At 39.3% G+C, this 22,483-nt stretch overlaps 1 protein-coding gene across 1 annotated transcript in view; it reads left to right on the top strand.

Annotated features, from left to right (window-relative positions):
* Positions 1-22,483, top strand: part of gria3b (glutamate receptor, ionotropic, AMPA 3b) — a 98,295-nt gene that overhangs the window by 25,872 nt on the left and 49,940 nt on the right. The window contains 1 exon segment of the mRNA XM_042492821.1: positions 3,028-3,267. Coding sequence (XP_042348755.1) covers positions 3,028-3,267 — 240 coding nt within the window.

Raw genomic sequence — 22,483 nt, 5'->3', positions numbered from 1 at the left:
CTGCAGTTGTGCTTAAGAGCAAAATACGTGAGCACTGTCATGTTGTCCTCTTGAGTGTCTGAATGGTGTGCAAATACTGTAGCACCATTCTTCACAAAGATGGACGAATTCTCACGGGCAGAAAATAAAGAAAAAAACATGGTTAGTGTATGTGTATGTGTGTGTGATCACATCTTGTGCTTGATGAGGATAAGGCACAAATTACAAACTGACATGTTGGTTATGAATTGTTTCCAGTTTGGCATTAATAACAGGACAATTCTAAAATGTTTTTTAAAAAAGAGCCTAAATCTGATGTATCCCACTATATGAACTGAATGAATCCTTGTCAGCCAATCGGAAACAAATATTTAACATAGCCATTACATAAGATCAAATAGTGTCTTCCCTCCTGTCATCCAAGCATTGTACTGGAATATTCAAAGTGTTTACGGATGTTAAGAATGCTTGATTACCCAGCGGGAGCACTTGAGAGTCAATCAGAATAAGTGAGCAGCCATTCATGATAGGGTGGGAAAGCAAAACACACCTGTAGCTCTGAATGTTAGTTTACACATTAATGGCTTCTGACTGATTGGAAGTCGTTCCTGCCTGACAATTTGCGCTGTCCCACGAGAGTGCATGATGAATACACAAACAAATGAAAAAATATTTTTTTTCCTCTCAAGAAATGTCATCAGATGCACGCGGTGATAGAAAATAAAATGCTTATATTACAGAGATGTTCATTTCCCAAAGTGGTTGTTATAGATTTGTTCAAGTGAAAAACATTCAAATGATGGTGTACCTGTTTATTTTCTTTTACCTTTGGTTGCCTCAGATAGTAATTTTACTGAATAGAGTCAAACTATTGTGCAGCTTGTCAGTAAGTTTGTTCCCCCCCCTCAAAAGTAGGGCCAATCCTTTGTTGATGCTTTGTAACTATGCAATGATGCCAAGTATGCAGCCGACATTGAGGCATCAACAAACACAAACGTTGTGGGTTTGAGGTTGTTGAAAGTGAAACTGCATTCACTTTTCACTTGCAGCAGACAGAGTTGTCTTTTTCAGCTCTTCCGTAGGAGGGAACAGAAGCGGTGACAGGCAGCAGTGGCGCTCACAGCTGCTGTGAATGCTGCAGTGAGTCGCTCACTGTGGATGGGGGAACAGAGCGATAACTGGTGGGAGCTCCTGGTGGGAGCTGGAGACCTTCAGTGAATGGCTTCACGTTTTTATCCTTTGACTGCCACTTTTCTACCAAAACAAGCACACACATTGCAGCTTGCATTTACAGCTGCGGGAGTCATACTGACATCCTGTCACAATGCAGTCCACTGTTACCAGAGCCGTTCACTCTCGAATGCAATGCATGCTGTTTTTTTGTGCTCTGTGTATAAACACGCATTTCTCCTATTCAGATAGGTTATCCATACACAGATAATGAATGTTAATACCAAGTATAAATTGGATTTCATATTGTGATCACTGGGGATGGATATTGCTCATTTTCATTATTGTTTACTCCGGCAATTATTTTCTCAATTAAATGGGCACTCTGGCGATTAAGTATCACACTTCCAATAAAAAAGAAGATGGTTGGAACATGGACTTTACGTCCTTAGTGTGTGTCAGACTTTAAAACACTGCATACCAAAATTCCCCTAATGCAACTTGATAGTGTCTTTCATTAGACCCTTTCTGCACCTTTCAAATGCCACATCCCCAATTTATAACACAGGATACCTGATATAATTTAGTAGTATCCAAACTCAAGGTGAGAAAACCCTGATGATATCAGAAGGGTTATTTTATTATACTTTGGGACAGACAGAATCATCTCCCTATACCACCAATAATACAGAATAATAACCCCAACAAAGTAAAAAGCCTCAAGTCAACATCAGACCTGGCCAAGACACAAGGAATTTTTAACATTTTGTTTTTCAATTATATTGATTTTCAAATATTCACGCCTGATAACCATGTAAAGGCTTAATCCAATCATTTATTTCTCATTGGAATAAATACATTTTTTTCCTACACGTGGGGGTAGCATAAAGAATGGCAAAGGCATGACCGCCCCTACTCTCCCTCTGATAACTAGCACTTGTTACCATCTCTGGTTGGGCTGGTTAGGTTTAGGAAAGAGGAGCGGGATTGTTTAGGTGTACGATAGAATATCTGGGGTAAGCCAATCTGAGGCAGTGTATGGCAGGTCATGTCCTAGAAAATGGAGATTTGTGGGTGAGTATTATTTGGTGACTTGACAAATGTCTTTTGTAGCCTACAGACATTTTAGAAACATTGGTAAATTTTACTGATTGTTTGTCGACTGATGGTCCGCGTGTGAGGGGTTTAGGGGACATCTGTAATTTGTATGGAAACAATTCTCCAGCCACATATTGTGTATTGTATCGTTTAAATTTTCTCAACATAGTTGGAAAAGAACATTTCTTCTCTTTTATTTGGGCAGATTAGACATTTCACAGACGGTAGATGGTTGCAAGTAAAAAAAAAAGAAGTAAGTTTTAGTCATTTTTCAAGATGAATATGTCATATGGACTGATGGTCGAAAAAACACTTTGACACACACTACCATGTGTTCACTTGGGCAGTGGGTAATTACTACAGCCATATTTCACTATTTTCTTAAATCTAATTAACAAAATAATGAATGCCTTGATCTGAGAAATATTTGCCAGACTAATCAGTAATGAAAGTAAGTGTTGAATGGAAAAGAAAGACTATAATTTGGACCGGACAGAATATTTCAGTAACTTCATGTACTTGTTTTTACTGTTATTATTATATACAGTTTTGTATTATTATTGATAACTGGATATTTAGTATTAAAATGCTTTGTTATTTACCTTGGGGGTCATTTAGAGTCACTTAAACCTTTAATCACCTGTTAGTGGTGGGTCACACGACCCAATCGATCTATTACTGCCTGAAGTAATGAGGCACACAATTGTGAATTTGCAGACTAATATTTTGCTGAATAATGTCTTATCACTCGTGTTTTCTTGCCCTCTGCTGTCCCTGCAGTCTGCTCCCAGTTCTCCCGCGGAGTGTACGCAATCTTCGGATTCTACGACAAGAAGTCCATGAACACCTTGACCTCTTTCTGCGGCGCCCTGCACACCTCCTTTGTCACACCCAGTTACCCCACCGATAATGAGGTGCAGTTTGTCATCCAGATGCGCCCCGCCCTCCGGGGTGCTGTTCTCAGCCTGCTCTCTCACTACAAGTGGCAGAAGTTTGTCTACCTCTACGACACCGACCGAGGTAGGTGACAGTGTCGGCCTTGACTTGGGACTTTAAGCTTGAATTACAGTGTGGAACCGCAGGAAATGTTACAGTGGCTCAGAATAGCAGCTGCACACCGGGGTTAGCAGAGGATAGATTTACCCTGTAATACTTTATGAAAGCCCTGTAAATGCTTGAACTGTTAACACTGCACTATTTTATACAGTAGTTTGGTGTTATGTAAATGTGAAATATTCAGTAGCAGCTCGTAACACTTGTAATAACACATTACACTTTAAGAAACGGCATTTCTTATGAGCTATAACCTTTGGATTTTGGCTGGTTGGTGTCAGTTAATCTTCTGTTTAATCATGTTGTTGATATTGGCTCGTCTTTCATCTGAAATGAGGTATGTCACAGCTGCTGCTAAAATGTTTTCCACAGAAATCAGAGTCTCTGCCTGCCTGTGGGGGCTGCTTATTGTGTTGCGTCAATGAGGGTTTTTGTGTAGTTCCCAGATTGCATTGCTTTGTTGACAATAGACACTGGTTTAATGCAGCAGCACGCCGAGTGTATGACGACCTGTCAACATGGCAAAGTGTTCATTTCTGGGTGTTCTAATGTCAAACAAGAAAATGAGCTCATTATCACTCAATGGAATAATGATCCCCTCCTCCTACAGAAACTTCAATGTGTTCAAACAGCACCTGGGCTGGAGGGATGGATGTGTTCAGGATATGACAGAAATAGACACAATATGTCTTGCTTTCCGTGATGGTGCCAAAAAGGGTGGCTGCATTCTCCTCCCGCACTGTATATAGCAGTTTGCATTGTTTATTTGCTCATTATAGAAAGGTCCAGATATGCTTCAAGCAACCAGTCTTCTCTGCAGTGTGCTATCTGCTCTCTGTATGGTTCTCTTTTCTGGCCTGCTCACTCCCCCACCTCTGCGTGTCGTGCTTTGAGGCAGTATATAAAGTGTGCTTCTGCGCACAGTCCTCTGTCTTTGGGTCTCCAGGCCTGTAGGGTCCAGAGCTGAGGGCCTTAATCCTCCACACAGCCTGCAGATAATATGTGGTTAATTAGGGTCACTCAGACTAGAACACTCATTGGATCTTCCCTGCGGATGCTAGCAACCCACACGTCCTTCAGCACAACCAATACTGCCCAGCCACCGGTCCCTATCCCTCTGCTTCTCCTCTTCTGTCTGGCAAGTGAGACTGTCTGGGGCAGAGTTAGATACATAGCGGAGGTGGGGAAAAGAGGCTGAAATACAAAAACAGAAGAGGTGTTAGACAGAGAGAGTGATGACAAATAGACACATACTTCAAAGAGAGGAAAGAGGGACAAAGGGCAAAAGAGGGAGAGAAAGTGAGAAGGAGGAGGAACAAAACACATTTTCAATCCAGCAATTAAGGCAACAGCAGGTGTGTGTGATTTACAGCCTGTTACCTGTGTACAGACAATTCCCTATGTACTGTACATCCCCGTGCTGAGGCTCATGCCAAGCCACTTTTACCTCTCCTCTCACTGCCAGTGGTGTAAGACGATCCCTTATTAGTGGGAGGACATTGGCCCCAGGAGGGGATTAAAGTCGTTTATTGATGCACTCCATCCAGCACTTTGGGGGGCTTTGACACTTGGCTCATCAAGCAGACAGATGTGTCAGAGAGCCTCTACCTCCGCTTATCAGGTAGTGCAGCTCCCCAGGCAATATGGACACTGACTGCTGGCTAAACCAGGAGGAGTGACAAGGGAAAATAGTCTTCAAGGAGACATGTTTTTTTGCCCTCTGGCTCTGAGGCAAAGGAAAGAATTGACAAACAACTGCTTCCGTCTGTATATTTGGAGTTTTATATTTATTTAAGTGGTTCCCAACCTTTTCTCCAGACATACCCTGACAGCCCTGTCAGATGACCTCAAGCACCCGCTCACCTTAACTATTTACTTTGGTGAATAAGCTTTTTTTTTTTTTTAGCTTATTTTGAATGTTAAATTATTACTTTTAGAGAACTGTATTTTTTGTTAGCTGAAAAAATAATTCACCTGCAAAATAACCATTTGTATAAAAGTTATTCCCCACGTCTTGTGTTAAATTCACAAAGAATGGGGAATCCAGAAAAGGTGTTCTTTAAGAATTGAAATAAAGATGAACGACATTTAACACATAGACTGTATAACTACTGGACATACCCACTGTGACATCACCCACTTGTTGATGGACTCCAATTTCGAAGCCTCGAGTACGGCATCTAGCCGTCACCATCCCAGTTTCTGGATGATAGCGGGGTGGATCTTCTCCACAAACTGCAACACTTTACAGACAGCCCGTCACTTAAAACTTAAAGACTAAATCATTTTATCAGAGTTTATATATGTTTACATTTACTGTAAAACTGAGCACCTCAACATAGAGGTCTATAGGAATTAACTCTGTTTTACAGCCAGCCTCAGGTGGCCATTCTTTGAAAAAACGTTTTTGGCTTCATTTCTCACCCACAGGGTTTGCTACTTGGTTTAACAACAAAAAAAATTATATCAGCACATCCTTTTACAAACTCTCACATAACTCGTGCAGTATAATCCAAGTTTCATTTATCCAGTTGTATTCTAAGTACTACCCAAACACATGCTTTTTGCTAAAACATTATGATTTGAAACACTTCCACCTCTAGAAGCGCCCTGAGCGTGCCTAAGCCTGCACCTGCGTATGAGCTCTGCCTGAGTTCAAATGCCATGACACGCTACTCGACTGTGCAAGTAGCTGTGCAACTATTTGTACTGAAGTGTTTAAAATCATAATGTTTACGGGGAAATGTATGAAGTGCTTTACATATGACTGGACTAATGAAACTTGGATTATACTGCACAAGTTATGTTAGATTCTTAACAGATATTTTGATATAGTTTTGCTGTTATTGCACGCTGTCCCTGTTTACTTCAGTTAATAACAATGTTCGCCTTCTTTGGACTCTACGTTTACCGTGGTGGCATGCACACAAAAGGTTCCACACAGTGAGTAGTTAATGTACAAATGATCATTTTGTGAGTTAAGAATTCATTTAAGAACTTCAACTATTTATCCATTATCTTTTGCCTAAAATCCCAACTGTTTACCCATTATTGTTTTTAGCTAAGTGATCCTGTAATACTTTTTGCTAACCCAACTAATTATCCATTATTTTTAGCTAATAAATCCAACTGCTTATCTGCTTAAGTTAATTGTTCCAAGTGTTCATTCATTTTTTTTTTGTAAATCACTTTTAGATACCATTTATCCTTGCTAATTTAGCTTACTATTTCAACGTCTTTGTGTGTTTGCTAACTAGTTTTCATGCACTCAACAAGGAAGACGTTATTGCTGGCTCATATTGGTGGATGATGTGTACTGTACAATATAGTTAATTGTGGCTGGTAAGTTACTGCTTATTGTGAAAATAAATATACTCAATCTACTTGTCGCGTTCATGGAGTATAACCTTGGGTAAAAGTAACCCTGGTTGGGTATCACTGATGTCTTTAATTCTTTGTTCACTCTCAGAGTCGCTGTTTTGGGCCATCTAATTGGGAATCAATGACAGATCATTGTCTTGCAATCCTCTGTGTTATTGCTTTGCTGTGATTTTCTCGTGTGGGCATTGTCTAAAAAATGTACCCGACATGTTAAGAAAAAGCTGATCTCTGACTTTAAATGTGAACATTCTTTACACATGTGAAAAAAAGCAACAGTACAATCCTGTATGCAGCTGATTTCTATAAGCTGCAGATAAACAGTCAATGAACAAATAACACATGAAGCACCTGTTGCGATGTATTATTTTCCTGAGTGCCTTTTTTCCTTTTAATTTGTGTTTGATAAAAGCATTGATCATTCACAATACTGGAAGCAACTTTGCAATTATTCTCCAAAGTCTCCTATTAGGGAGAGAAAACACAGTGCATTCACTAGCTGAGTTCCACCAAAAGGTTTTTATTCAGTCAATAGAAAAGATTAATTACAACCACACTATTCATTTGGCTCTTAAATTGGGCTGGCAAAAAAATGCTTTTAGCCCTCAGTGCAGTGCTTTCAGTCAGAGAGTGATGGTCCATATGCTTCAGGCTCAGATGTATTGGAGGGAAATGAAGGTAAATTTGTACCTGAAACGCCAGTATGAGACAGCTGTATGAAAGCAGACGTTATGATGAAGGAACTGCACTAGAAGCAAATGGAGCTTCCGTAGGCAGTATTATTCCAGCTTAATGATCAGCTACACTTCTTTTATCTGATGTAATATATTGACATGGTACCTGTGTGTGTGTGTGTGTGTGTGTGTGTGTGTGTGTGTGTGTGCGCGCGCGTGTGTGTGTGCGTGTGTGTGTGTGTGCGTGTGTGTGTGTGTGTGTGTGTGTGTGTGTGTGTGTGTGTTTTACATGTGTGGGTAGAGAGAGATGAAAGGTCCAAATACAAATCACCACTCATTCTTTTGAATCACTCCCAAACATCACATATGGCTCACCGGGAAAAAAAACCATGACAACCCTTGCAGCACTCCTTCAACCAAATCCTCTGTTTACCCCAGTTTTTAGCTCTCCAAGATTAAATATTGCTTTTTCTGTCCTTTCAGTTTGCATCAGCAAGCGAATTTCCCCTTAAAAAGCTCAAGCTGTGTAGATTGAAGGTAGAGGGACCTTGCCCTTTTCTGTTCTGGCGGTCAGGTATGGGCAGATAATTGCCAGGTCTGTGCAACAGAGACAGATGATTACAGGCTTTATTGTCTCTCCCAGGCACAATCAACCCTGATTCAGCAATCTCACCTCTAGTTGATTTATGAGTCGATCTTTCTCTCTTTCTCACACAGCCCTACACCACGTCCTTATACGCTTTCAGCTCTCTCTTACAGTATGAGCTTGCTGTGAGTCTAGTAGTACGGCAGTTTCCCTCCAAAATGCTGCAAAATGATCAAGAAAAAGACAAATTGTGAGACAAACCGCAAATGTACAACGTGCAGTTATGATGACAATAGTGGCTAAAAAGATTTTGGTCGCTTTCATCACTTCCATTTCTCATCTTGTGCACTGAGCTGAAATGCCAATCAGAGTGATTTCATTTGCTAATGCGCTCTATCGTCCAAAAAACAAGGGCTAGTGTTAACCCTTTTAAACCTAGAAAATTGACTTGATTTCTTTCAAAACATGGGAAGAAGGCAATGAACAATGAAAGAAGAACTGAAGAAAAGAAGAACAAAAATTAGCAAGAAATGTGTAAAAAGTACAAAATAATAACCTAAAAATGAGTAAAAAAAAAACAAAAAACGAAACAAACTACAAAAACAACAGAAAAGGAAAAAGAAAGTAAACAGCACATTTTAATTATGTATTCATGATAATTATAAATATAGCTTTTCCCCAGACATTTTTCCATTGGTTTTTGAGAAATAACTTGCTCACTGCATTTTTTCCAATGTTTTTGAAAGGAATGAAACCAATTTGCTCAGCGTTCAAAGGTTTAACTACCTGTGTAAGGCATCTGAAAGCAGCATAAGAAAAGTTATGTCGCTCAAGGTTTCAAAGGGGCACACTGACAAAAGACACTTGCTGATGGCCAACCGTCGGCTTGGTTTGACAGGGTCTTTAAGAAGCCATGATCAGGACATCACTGTATGGGGGAGGGGCTTAAGAAAAGGTCAATTGTATGGGTGTACTTCCTTCATCGCTGCTATATACTCTACTCCATCAGTGCCTATATCGCTCCGCTGCCTCTGCATTATTTTTATTTTGTCAGTCTTGAGAAAATCCAGTTCACCTTGAACTGAACAGCAAAGACAAAAAACTAAAATAGTGAATGAAGATGTAAATATGACTGATGGAGTCCTCTGACTGTGGGAAAGCACTTATATTTTCCATTGACATTTAGTGAATACCAATCTGCAGTGAGCAATGCCAGTGATATTTTGAGGTAAGACCTGGGGCTGCCGTCTCTTTATATCCATGATGGTGTTGTGAGACAGGGGATTTCAGCTCGTCTCACAATATCCATCGCCACACCGAGGCATTGATGATACTTGAATAATAATGCTGGGCCTCGTGTTGTCGTTTTCCATCATTTCCTCGACCAATCAATAATCTAAATGTGATACAGTTAGGAGGAAAGCGATCCAACATGTAGCTGCTGCACTGAAAGCAGAGAGCTATTTACTTTTATCATTTAACTGCTGACAGTTGAAATAGTGTTCGATGTCACAGCCTCATTATAGCACCAGGAAGTCAAACGTTCTTTGAACAAAAACCTGCCAGGTGGAAGCTGTATTCAAGCATTCGGTCCAAAAATATCTCCAGGGCACTTCTTTCATTCACTCTGTCAATATTTCCAGTGACCCCAACTGCTGCAGAGTCAATTCAGCAAACTTATCTGGAACAATAAGGCGTATGCACAGTATTGATCATTAGAGGTTACTGCAGTATTTGTAACCACAAAAGGAACAGCTTCCTTTAAAACATGCAAATATGTGCAAATTCTGACCTACTATATGGTCTCTAAAGTGTATGCAGGCATTTATACAGTATTTACTGGAGTCACTTGTCCATCACATTTATTGTTAAAGGTCTTAAAAATGTCAATATTGAATTGAAATGTTACCCCTTACAGCAGAAAACAAGCCAGCCCTTAGAGTGCAGGAAGAAGTTTAACTACACCAAATCTGCCGTCAAGAGAAATATATTTACTTTCTAAAAAAAAGTTGCTCGCTCCTTAGTTATCTCTCAGCTGTCTCCCAGACAACAGTCTGAACCTATAACCTGAATCAAACAAGCTAATTTTGGGTACTTACAGTTGAAGCAATGAAACACTTTGAGGTTTTTAATCACAAATAAATGGATAAAAATAATAATAAAATAACATCATGCAAATATAAGGTTTACATTCTTTTTACAGTCCAATATGTGGTTGTCGTTCTCCGACTCAACCCAACTAAAAATGATCAAAAATGGAATAAAGCGCTAAAAGCAAAAGACAAATTTAAGTGATATCCCCAGCCCAAGCACATATAGGTGCCAGAAATAGTAGTTCAGCAGTAAAACCACAGGTTGTTGATTGAACTGGATAACAAAGTGAGACTAATGGAGAGAGAGGATCAACTTAGATTAAAAAAAAGACAAAATGAATAGGTTAAAGTAGTCTAAAAGCAGAGGAAGGCATGCTTTTTTGTCAGTCGTAACCATTCACACTGAATGACTGTTTTTTCCCCCTAAAGTTATCCATTTAAGCTCTATACGACATTCAGATCATATCTTTACATACAGTATGTGTACTGCACAATAGCTCTGGAGTTAGTTATAGACGGCAGTTTTGCAGGTACATACTGTTATATCACAGCAATGTCACTGGTGTTAACTGTGAGATTACAGTTAAAGATAGTAATTTTACAAAGGCGTACTGCTAATCGCAGTAAAATGTTGGCATAACTATGGTGAGATCATGGTATACAGCTGCCATTTCACAATAATAACTGTAAATTATACAGAAGCCTATGTTACTGTAAATTTAATGCAACTATTAGCCAGTAATTTCCTGCAAATGTACAGTCAAATATCTTGCAGACTATGATACAGAGTTTGGACCAAGATTTCCTTCACACAGCTCTCAGCATGGAGGTGGTTGAGCTTGTGGTTATCAGCTGACAGTGCTAGCAGTTACCAGTGCTAACAGCCAGGACTGGCGCATGCACTTTTGTCACTTTAGGTAAAAAACAATGATGCTGCCCCTCTATTTGCAATGTACCATACCAGAATTGACAAAAAAAGGCCAATATGCAATACACATAACTCAAAAAATGGTGATGCAAAAAATAGTAACAACACAAACCAATGTAATACACATAACGCAAATGATCAGTGCTATGATTGAGTGCTTAAAGTGTCAACAATATCAACGTATGCATGACTCATCACGCAGGCATAATGCAAATCCATACACAAATAACACACCAAATAGATCTTCAAAGTAACTTAAATGACCAGGTTTGGAATTCTGTTCATCAGAGTGATGACAGCGTATAGGCCTAGCTATTTGTCAGAATAATACAATTTCAGCCCTTCAAGCTAAATAATATAATTGCAAACCTCTCTATATAGCACTTTCGCATTTGCAACATACAGAAATGTCACCTGCTCCCTTATCCTTGCAGTCATGGGTATTGTTTTTTTCGTTTGTTTTGTTTTTTCGAAGACAATCAAACTTGGTGTCAGTCGGCCAGGCAGTGTGATACATCTTAACATTGTGCTTATAGAAAGCGTAGCCTAGTATGCTAGGAGCCTGAGGTACTGCTATTGGTTACTGCGTGATTTTACTCATGAATAGTTGGTACACATTTTGCTGCCCTTTCCAAAGTGCCGCCTTAGACGACTGCCTAGTTCACCTATATGGACGCACTGGCCCTGCTAACAGCGTGACCAGTGCTAACAACAGTAACAGTGCTGACAGAGCAGACCTTGTGTTAACCTTGGGGGAAATCTGAAGGTGGGCATTTCTGTGATGGCATAACATAACATAACTTTTCAGTGGTAACTGCTATATCAAAGCAGTGGTGATTGCCAGTGGGACACACACAAAAGGACACAAAGGGAGTCACATGCACTAACAACAGGCTGGATGGGCTACCACAAAGAAAAGAGAGCTTGGATTATGACACACACACAGAGGGAGTGTGACATCATTTTCATCATTTCCATTGCTCTTTATATAGCAAATAGTCGCTGTTACGACCCCAAGTTGCTCTATGGGAGAGGGGAGTACCTTAAACCTAGATGAGGTAAATAAGGAGTCAGGAAGTGCAGTCTAACCCTTTTATTAGCGGACATGGAAGCATCAGAAAATAATCAGGGAGAGTCAGGGGCAAAATAACAACCAGCAGCAAAATTGCTTCTTTAACTTGACAAAGACACAGAGAGCTCATTATATTCACAGGATGGCTCACCATCATACAAGCAAAGCCATGAATGGCAGCTAACAGAGAAGGGAGAAGTGCTGCCCCTCAGCCTTTATTTACCCCAGGTGCACTGATTGGCTGCAGGTTTGCTGATTCCCCCAACCAATGGCACAAGAGAGAGCAGGAGGAGTTGAGAGAGTTGAAGCCCACAGAGGAGCAGCACAGCACATATTAGTTAGTAATTCATGGGGAATGAAGCAGTTGTTTACTACTATATAAATGTTCTGAATGTAGCTCATTTAACCCTTTGAAACCTGGACATACATTATTTTCTTTGTGCTGCGTTTAGATGTCTTGTACAAGCTCGCTAACCCTTTGAAACCTGAGCAAATTGGTTTGATTTGTTTTAAGAACATGGCAGTAAACACCTTAGCAAAGAAATGTCCCACAAATTGCAAGAAATTAGTAAAAGGTGACAGCAAAAAGACCTGGGGAAAAACAAAAACACTAGGAAAAACTTCCAGAATACTATTTTAATAATTATTATTACGATACCTTTTTTTTTTTTTTACATAATTTTTTTATTTTTTTGTCGAATGAATTGAATTGAGTTGAATACTTTTTGGGGAATTTTAAATACTTCTTGTTTTTCTTTTTTTGTTTGTTTTTAATATCTTTCATTATTTTATTTTTTTTTAATGTCTTTCTTTTTTCCCCTTTTTTGTCTGGTTGTTTTCCTGCAACTTGCTTTTTGTCTTACAAATTCCTTGCTAATTTTTAGGGCATATCTTATGAAGTTGCTCATTGTCTTCTCATGTTTTTGCAAGAAATCAAACCAACTTGCTCAGGTTTCAAAGGGTAAGCGAGCTTGTACAAGACATCTGAATGCAGCACAAAGAAAATAATGTTACATTTACAAAATCTTAGTACAGTAAGTAGTAACTATTCTGCATGTTAACCAGACACATAACATTTCATAGAGGGACAATGGTTTGCAGTGAGGTAATTTGAAGTAATTTCCAGTATAATATTCCTATCAAAAATCCTCTCAGTGGCTGTAGAATTAAATAATGGATTGTTTTTAAGTTCCTATTGTGTATTGTGGGTCAGAAGATCTTGACTGCATGTGACAAAAATGACTGAGTGGAGCCAGTGTGACACTGACAGAGGACATGCACACACTGCTGACACACTGCTTGTGTGATGTGGCTGGTTTAGTATTTGAGTCACATGTAGTAACAATGTAGTCAGTGTATCAAACAGAAGAACAGAGCTCAGCATGCTCAGAGAAACAGATTCAGTAGACTTTATTAATGTTGTATTAGGCTGATGTGTAACTATTATAATCACTCAGTCCAGTTATAACCCACTCATTTGAAAATGTTAAATGTCTCTTTTTATTTATCTGATGTTTGAGATAACGTCTTAATATTCAGTCTTTTGCTTTATTTCATTTTCATTTTCTGGGTGTTTGATGATCCAAATTGCTCTCCGTAGCTTTGATTTCAATCTATTGGTTAAACCGTTGTAATACTGGCCCTGATGGCATAAATCTTGCCTTTGTCTACACAGAGTTGTAATTTTTATGCTAAATAGCATTGAGACACCAAGTGTTGTTTTTGTTTAATAAACAGTGCAAACCAGATTAAAGTCTTTGTTAAACAATGTTGGGCTTTGTACTCAAGAAATGTTAGTTATCAGCCATTACTCATTTTAAAAGTTTTATTGCTTTACTTAATGCTTCCTGCCAACAGCAATTCCATATGCTAATCCATATATACTTTTCAGTTGAACCCCACAAAATTGGTAATTGCCTCCTTTCTCCTCAAAATTTAAACTTTAGATGTTGCACCTCTGTGTGAAAGTCAGGATAATTACAAATAAACACAACTAATTCTAGATAGTATGCAAATTATATTTTAACTTGGGGTCTTCTGTTGCCTGTGCAGCTTTGGTGCAGTGTATTTCCACTATAGACAGCATAAATAATGGATGTAGCTACCGTGACATCACCCATCACTTTTGAAGCCTCAAGTTCAAAATTTTGGCCTTGGCCTTTGTTTTGTTTTGTTTTGTATATTTATGCTGTAAAGTTGAGCATTTTACCATAGGAGTTTTTGGGAATTTACTCTGTTTCAGAGCCAGCCTCAAGTGGCCATTCAGTGAACTGCAGTTTTTGGCACATTGACTTCATTTTTCAGCCTTAGAGGCTGCATAATTTCCATGAGCTTCACCTTGTTGTGCTGTGGGCCATAGTAAGTGTTTCAGAGGTTTGAGATATATATATGGCTGTGTGTGTGTGTGTGTGTGTGTGTGTGTGTGTGTGTGTGTGTGTGTGTGTCAAGAAGAATTCTGTACATATTAGGTCTGTAATGGCTTCTGATAGTGCTGCAGGGATGATGTTTTTCTGTTGGTCGACATGAAAGTTAGCATCAACCTGGTTTCCTTGTCAAAAAAACCAGTGGGATTTTTCCATTGGATTTTGGATTCTTGCAGAAGCTCTGTAGTAAACAAAAATGTATGATACTTACACATTTTGTTCAACAAAAGATAATCTTAACAAATGTACACCTCTTTTCATGAATTTTGAAGCCTTGTTGTTAAGCTATAGACAAACTACACCATGGTCTCATGATTTCACGTCGCTATCACAACAAAGCCTTTTTAAGGACACATAAAAGTTTCGAAATTTATCAAATAAACCATTTTCAAGCATGCTTGAACATAAAAAAAACTCTCTGATACAGCTTGTAACGCTCTGGTTACATCAATCAAAGACCATTTGGCTTTGTATTAAACCCTCATAACTCACCACAGACCCTGCTGATCAGCTGTTAAACAGGCAGACAAGATAAACTCCAGCCTGGCACAATTGGCAGAGTGATGTGCCAACAGGGCCAAGAGGCTTGTGTATGGGAGGATTGGATGACCGCACATAGTTAGCCTCATTTCTTCTAGCTCCTGCCAAGCTACTGTGGATAGAAGGACAGATATGGGGGGTTGGGGGGTGGGGGGGCAATCAGGCAGAGTCAGATACACTGTAACCAAAGCAAACCTTGCTCCCTATTCTTCAGCAATCCCTCTAATTGGCTATCCAGAGACAGTTGCCTTTGTTCCCTAAAAGAGTCAAATAATTAATGTCTCCCGCTGCTCTCCTGGATGCCTTTGATGGCAAACCAAATCAAGTCTGTTCTTTAATTTGATTGTAGTGGTTTGGCATTGCTCTTACTGTTGTAAACAACATAATAAATCAAGCAACGGGATACACTACCAAAAGGATAGTCCAAACTCCAGTGATTAAACACATGAAGACAGGCATGAAATGGCTATTCCCTTTTTTTCCTACATAATCAGTTAAGAAGGTGTGGTGACATGTTTTCATGGGCACCGCCATCACTTTGCAGACAAGCCAAAGCAATATTTTTCTGCGTGATGCGACAAACCATCAGCTGCTTTTTCCCTTTCAATTTGTTACACAAGTAATTTTTATGCCACTCCGACACATTTCACACAAATAATGTCTAGTCAAGTGCAATATTGTCACCTACCATTGTTGATTTATACTCTCTGCTCACAATGTGAGATAATAAGTGTGAATGCCAGCTCCCCACTGCAAGCATGTCTATATCATAGACTGCAGCTTGTTTCCTTGGCTTTGTGGTCTCATCACAGTCACTATAATGGCACATCAGCTGCACCCAGCTGAGACTTTAACACACACATACACACACACATATGCCTCTTGTGCTTTAGTGGCCCTCTCCTTCACGCCAGCTTCATAACAGCTAAATTATGCATGCATCAGGAGAATAAATCAGCTTGGACACGCTGACAAGAAAGGGCACATCAGAGAGGCCATAAAATGCACAAGAAAAATAATATTAAAGAAATATGGATGAAGCTATGCATCACCGGCATTTTCTCTCTCTATTTTATTTTGCACACATAAACCGGTATCACCGCCAAAGTGACATCCCAATATACAGATAGTCCAACCTGCGGTAGCAACCCCTGTAATTCAGAAGCCCCTTGAAAAACTACAAGTCAAGCACCTGTGCCTTAAAAAGGAGTGATACGAGAGCCATCGTCTGTCACAATAAGCACACAATAAACCTCTATGCTCTCAGTGTCCTCTTTTAACTGAACCTGGAATAAAGCCACTTTGCCACCTACCCACTGCTAGCTTCAGCAGCCATGAAATTACTGCTGGGAGCTTCTTTTTTTTCATTATAACAAAATGTCCTGGCCTTTGCTTCATGTAGCTATAGTGGATGTTGATTGCTTTGATGTTACACTATGTCACAGGGCAAATTTGTTTGTAGAAACAGCAAATAAAAATATATATGTCACTCTTGAGGGTAAACACAAGAGTAAAATAATGTTTGAACCTCGTCATGAAAGCAATGGCTCTCTTTTTTTGTCATTTGTCCTTCAGTTTCAGCTGATCAGCAGAGACTTTTGTGCAGCTGCATGATCAATCCCTTAAGACACACACACACGCACACACACACTGCACACACAAATGTATGTGTGTGTTGGCTGCCCATCAGTGTGCTGATACGTCACAGCATGCAGTGTGAGAGAGAGTGAGACCAGGGAACAAAGACAGACAGGGAGAGATGGAGAAGCTCTGAAAAGTCTGTGGGTGGATTTTCACAGCGGAAAGAGCGCCACTCTCCTCCCTCCTGCATGTATGGACTTCTAAAGATACAGACAGCATGCTGCTTCTGTTTGATTTGACATGCGCTGTCTTTTTGATTAGGACAACACTTGGCAGTAAAACTGTTTTTGGTTATAGGCCCTACTGTAAACACCACATCAAAGCGTTGGCTACACACTTTTGGGGCTACTTTCGCATTCACGTCACGGCAGATGCTACGTTTCTACCATGGAGGCAAAGCTTCCTTCTCCCGTGGGCAGCAAGAAGTGGAGGAGCTCATTCAGTAGCTTCTTTTTTTCCTCCTCTAAATTACATAAGTTGAATGCACCTGTTTTGAGTCTACATTTTCCTCTTCATTTAATTATCGTAAACTTTCCTCAAAGGCGCCCAAATTATCATGTCTTTATAGATGCTTAGAGATCCCCATATTATTCTCCATCAACCATCTGACAATGATTGGCTGGTTGTTGCTTCTCTCTGTAGTTTGCTGGAGAACACAGGTCATACAGTCCCAGCAAACCAGCCTATTTTATATAAATTGCGGGTCTTTGCCAGATGACTAATGAGAGGAAATATAAAGCCGTTTTCCTCTTGCAGCCCAAGATTTTGATCTCCACTGCACAAACACTGGAGGGATCCTCAGAGCCCTGTGAGCATACTTAGCCCAGAGGCAAACACTCAACAGGCCCTAAATACTGTAAGTATTTATTTTGGCTCCCTCAGAAGACAATAGAGATGAAGCAGCTCTGGGAATATTCATAAATTAGGACATACATAGAGATGTAGTTAATGAAGAGTGAGAGTTTGACAGCTGGAGAATTTCAAGTAGACATTTCTCGTGTGCTTACAGCACAGGGAGGTGAAGGAAGCTGTCAGCTGCTGTTTTATGACCTTCCTGCTTGTTGTCGCTATTTTGTGATATTCCAAGGCCACAGAGTTTGCAAGGATTTACAGTTTTGACACCTGCTTTATCCAGTTAAATCCAAGATTCTAGTGAATTTACACAGTGTCAGGGAAGGTGAATCTTGCCCAAAAGTTACATCTCAGACCGGTTCATTGCCAACTTGATGTCCTATTCCATATTACACACTATAAACGTGCTGTATAACACAGTGAAAAGTTTGCAGACTTGTACCAAATTTTTCCTAAACCTTCATAAACATTTGCATCACAACCGCCTTACAGCACTACTACTAATAAAAATATATGTACCTTTATTCTGACACATACCTGTAAGTCATTAATAATTATAACAAATATATACATTACTTCATAGTTGGCCCATAATAATGCTATTAAAATGCATGTAAAATTATTATATGAGCTTAAGTTATATCAATTTATGAATCTTACTCTTTACACCACTCATCTTAAAGGGGAACAATGCCCATTTTTAAAATTCACACGTTATTGCTTTGGTCTGATGTCATCAAGTATAAAGTGTGTGCTTTTTCCAAAATTGCATACTATGCACTACATACCCATAGATACCTAATATGTGCACTGTTGTTCAACTTACTTTGGTGTGAATAAACAAAAGCATGTATCTTCTCAGATGCACTGAGCTGTAATTTCCATGTCACCAAGCCTCTTTGCTGCTTGGGGATGCATGACCATGGTACCCATGCTACCCTAAGCTCTACTGTCAATTGAAAACAAATTTAAAAGATATATTATAACTACTTACACTTGCACTAAAATTGAAGCTAGCCCTGTAATGGCTGTTTCATGTTTAGGTTTTAGACATACTAAAAAATCTACATATTGTTTTAGCAAACTATCTTTATGTAAGTATTATGTTATAGTATAGTATCTGTGGTGTAGCCAATGAACTGGGACAAATATTCTAGATGACACCAAGAGCACCAAGGATGCTCTGAGTATGTTGTTATGAAAAAGAAAACAAACATCCTGTGGGTCCACAAGAAATCAGTCTCCCATTCATCCTCTATGGACCAGCTCCAGACTTTATACTTGATGATATCATAAGTTCGAGACTTCTCCGTTTTCTGGTTTTGAGAGAAAGTCACTCATGTTCACAAATATTGATTGAACTGACCTGGAAATAACATTTTTAATTTCTAATGTAGGTGTTTTTTCCCTTTAACTGCACATGATAAACTGTAGTATTTCAGTATAAGCAAACACTGAAAATGTAATGTTAAAAAGAGTAGCGTATAGTACAGTTTAAAAGGTTTACCCCACTTGCAAACAAAAAAAAGAAGAAGAAAGAAACATACATTCATTTAACTTGTTAGTGGTATGTAGCCATGAAGAAAGTTTTAAAATATTTGTGAAGAGTTTTGCCTCCACACTCCAGTACTGTGGAGGTTACTGGAATTTCTTCTTTGAAATTTTGGAGACAGATACTTAAAAACTTGACAAACCTGGACAAAAAATCATAATAATGTTTTTTGTACTTTGGGTGAAATTGCCTTTTCAGGAAAACTTTATATAGCAACACGCAGCAGCAAGGAAATCACTACGATATCTGCAAAATACACTTTCCGACTTTCTCTGCAGATGTTCAGCCCTAAACGCAGCATCAACCCAAACCCCACAATTATGAGTCAAAGCCATTATCTTTGTGGTTTCAATTCAGTTGTTTCTGATGCCCTCTGAGACCCTGGACAGTGCTCAGCAGGGTGTTTCACCCAGCCAGAGACCCTCATTTACCAGAGGATTGGCAAGTTAGAGGCCAGAGCAGCCACATTTACTGTTGGCTCGAAGACCACTGCCTCCTTTTCACGTGTGTGCTTTAGACTTCGATCCTTTAGAAATGAGTTCAGATCAGGGTTTTTGCACCCTTCATTTCTCACTTTTAGCTGTTAACGGGTAGAGTAAGTTGTTGTTCCCTTTGCTTATTGTGTACTGCAGCGTAGTTGATAGTGACACTTACATTTCATTATTTGATTAGATTGGTAGATTAGATTTTGGATTGCTGTGGATTAGTGTAATAATGACGCTGACATAGTGTGATGATGCGGTGTAATATAAGCAAGTGTTATAGCTGTGGCGCTGAAGCTGACAGTCAGTTGTGGCTAATGCTGAGCTGGATGCTTTGAGAAATTTGCAATATGGTTTCTCTGATTTGCCTAGTTAGCCTAGATCAGCTGTGAGATATGAGATGGAGGTTGTGTGTGAGAGAGAGAGAAAGAGAGAGAGAGAGAGAGAAAGATTGAGGCCTGTGACACTCCGCACCGTACCCTAATGAGAGGCAGGGAACCAAAGGAGCTGGGCAATGAGATTAGATGCAACTCAATTCAATTACCGCTGAGCCGCCACGGGTGACGCTTCAAAACTCATCCTGTTAAGATCCGGTTCACAGACGAAGAAGAGGACTGCAGCTCTCACTCAGCCGCTGTATGCTACGCTGCCACAACATCTCATTCGCAACAGCTCTGATTTATAAGCACACGGGGCGTCATTAGGCTCTGTCGGGATTTGCTAGCAGACTCTGCAATGTTCTGATATAGATTTAAAGGAAAATGCAGAAATAATTGAGTTTTCACCCATCGCAGCCGTTTATACACTGCTCCACAAACTACAGAGTTGTTTCAAGTGTGTGTTTGAGATTAAAGGGAAACTTAACACCCCTGCTTCAGCTTGGGTACTCCAGATATTCGAAAAAACATACAGACCCAGACACACACCCCCACGGCTATGCCCTCGCTATTACCCCAAAACCTTCACTCTCTACACTCTTGCGAATATTAACACTTCCTCCTATTCACTTCAGTGAAGCCTGTATGGCTGAGGCTCTTGTTATGCTTCTGCAAACATACACATAAACATCTCCTTAGACAGAACACAAAGAGAGATCACGAGGCTCCAGAGCAAATAAAAATAAATAAAACACACACACAAACATTATAGTTGTCTGTCTATTAACAAAGCTCACCGGATGTCTCCAAATGACCTGTGTGCCAGTTCGCCCACGTGCAGCCCAAGCATGTTCAAGTGTGTGTTTCGTTGCAATCCTCATTCGTCTGCGGCAGACTCAAATGTCTGAGCTCACCCCGTGTAGTTTTGACCTGCACCTTGGCAACATTGGCCAATAGAAACACTTTTGCACATGTCTGCATTTTCATGTGCAATTTTACACAGACAGAATATAAACTGCAGCACTGCTCTCAGGCACTGTTTACAGGTTTTCAGTGTGAGGGTGGTGGCTGTTTCCTTGTGTTTAAGGAGTGTGGAGTACAATGCAACGTCATCAGTTTCTCACTGCGTTGTTTTTGGTCTGCAGGGCAGCATTACTTGATTTTTAAAGGAAAAAGGAAAGTACATTTGCAGTGAACAATATCAACTGGGATAGGAATCAGTTGATAGGTAGAGCTGGGCAATATTATAAATAATGTCTTGATGTTTTTAGGCTGTGCTGCGATATCCAATATATAGCTCAATATTTTCATATTTTCTCAAAAATATTGATTTAATCCTTTGATATGATGATACCAGTAAACTGATCTCAATTAAGATGCAACACACACTCTCTGAAATACAGTTTGCAGGCACTGGGTTTACAGACACTAGCTTTTTAAAGGATTCCTTCCTGAATTGATTTCTTTCTTTATTTTTTAAAAATTCCTTCTTTTTTCCTTTTTTTAAAAAATAATTTATAAAGTAACTTATGTCATATTTATTAATTAATTAATTTATTATTTATTATTGACTGACTGACTGACTTGTTGAATGAAGGTAAAATTTTCCCATTGTGTTACCAGAAGGTCTTGTTGATGAGCACACTGCTATTTATTTATCTATTACTTAACCTACTCTAACTGGTTAGGATTTTATTTGTCACACACACACAATATGTATTGTGAATTACATGGTGACATACTCATGACGCTGTTCTTAAAGACTAATGTGCTATTAATAGTAATGATGAGGGTCACTATTAAGTAATAAAAAAAAAAAAATTATGCAGTTTATAAAAATGCACGTGTCCCAGTACTAACAATACACTATCATTACGGGCTCTTTTTTACTGCCTGAATTTTATTTAGTAACTACAGGATACTGTGAGTTAAGTAAGAACAAAGTATATGAATATGAGCTCTAAGCAGCACCCTAGAGGGCTAAATAATGAAGCCAACACAGAAGTGCCATAAACTGCAGTTCCTCTAAAGGCCACTCAAGGCTGACTCCCAAAGTGAGTCGATCGCTATAGCTTCCCATTTTAAATGCCCAACTTTACAGAAGAAATAAACATGTTTACAGCCTGATACATAAAGCAGTTTTGGTCTCTATAGCTAATTTCAACATTCTTGACAACTGTACGAGGAATAAACTCTAATCTTAGTTCTTGTAGAAAGGCTACAAAGAGGAGTTCACAAAATTATTTTCATACAGTCAATGATAAAAACACATATAACCTGAATATCTTTTTAATTGTGAGTTCATATACCAAATTTGTACTATTTTACACCGCGCTCCATGCTACACTGTTTCTATGAATACAGCACATATTTTGACTGGCGACAAGGAGTGTTGCAGCATGGTAAAACTCTCCCTGTCTCGATGGCATGATTAGCTCTGAGGAGCATGATCAGCAGAAGCTATTGCATGCCACTGCGGCATCTGTACTGCAGGGATTTATCGCTGGTGATAAGGAAATCTTGTTGTTGTCTTCCATAATTTATGTAGTTGACTGTATTACATTTTTAGATGCAACACAGCTGTG

Source organism: Plectropomus leopardus, chromosome 9 (assembly GCF_008729295.1).
Source record: "Plectropomus leopardus isolate mb chromosome 9, YSFRI_Pleo_2.0, whole genome shotgun sequence".
Lineage (NCBI taxonomy): Eukaryota > Metazoa > Chordata > Actinopteri > Perciformes > Serranidae > Plectropomus > Plectropomus leopardus.
Note: the sequence above shows the minus strand (reverse complement) of the source record. Positions and strands in the feature narration are given on the sequence as shown.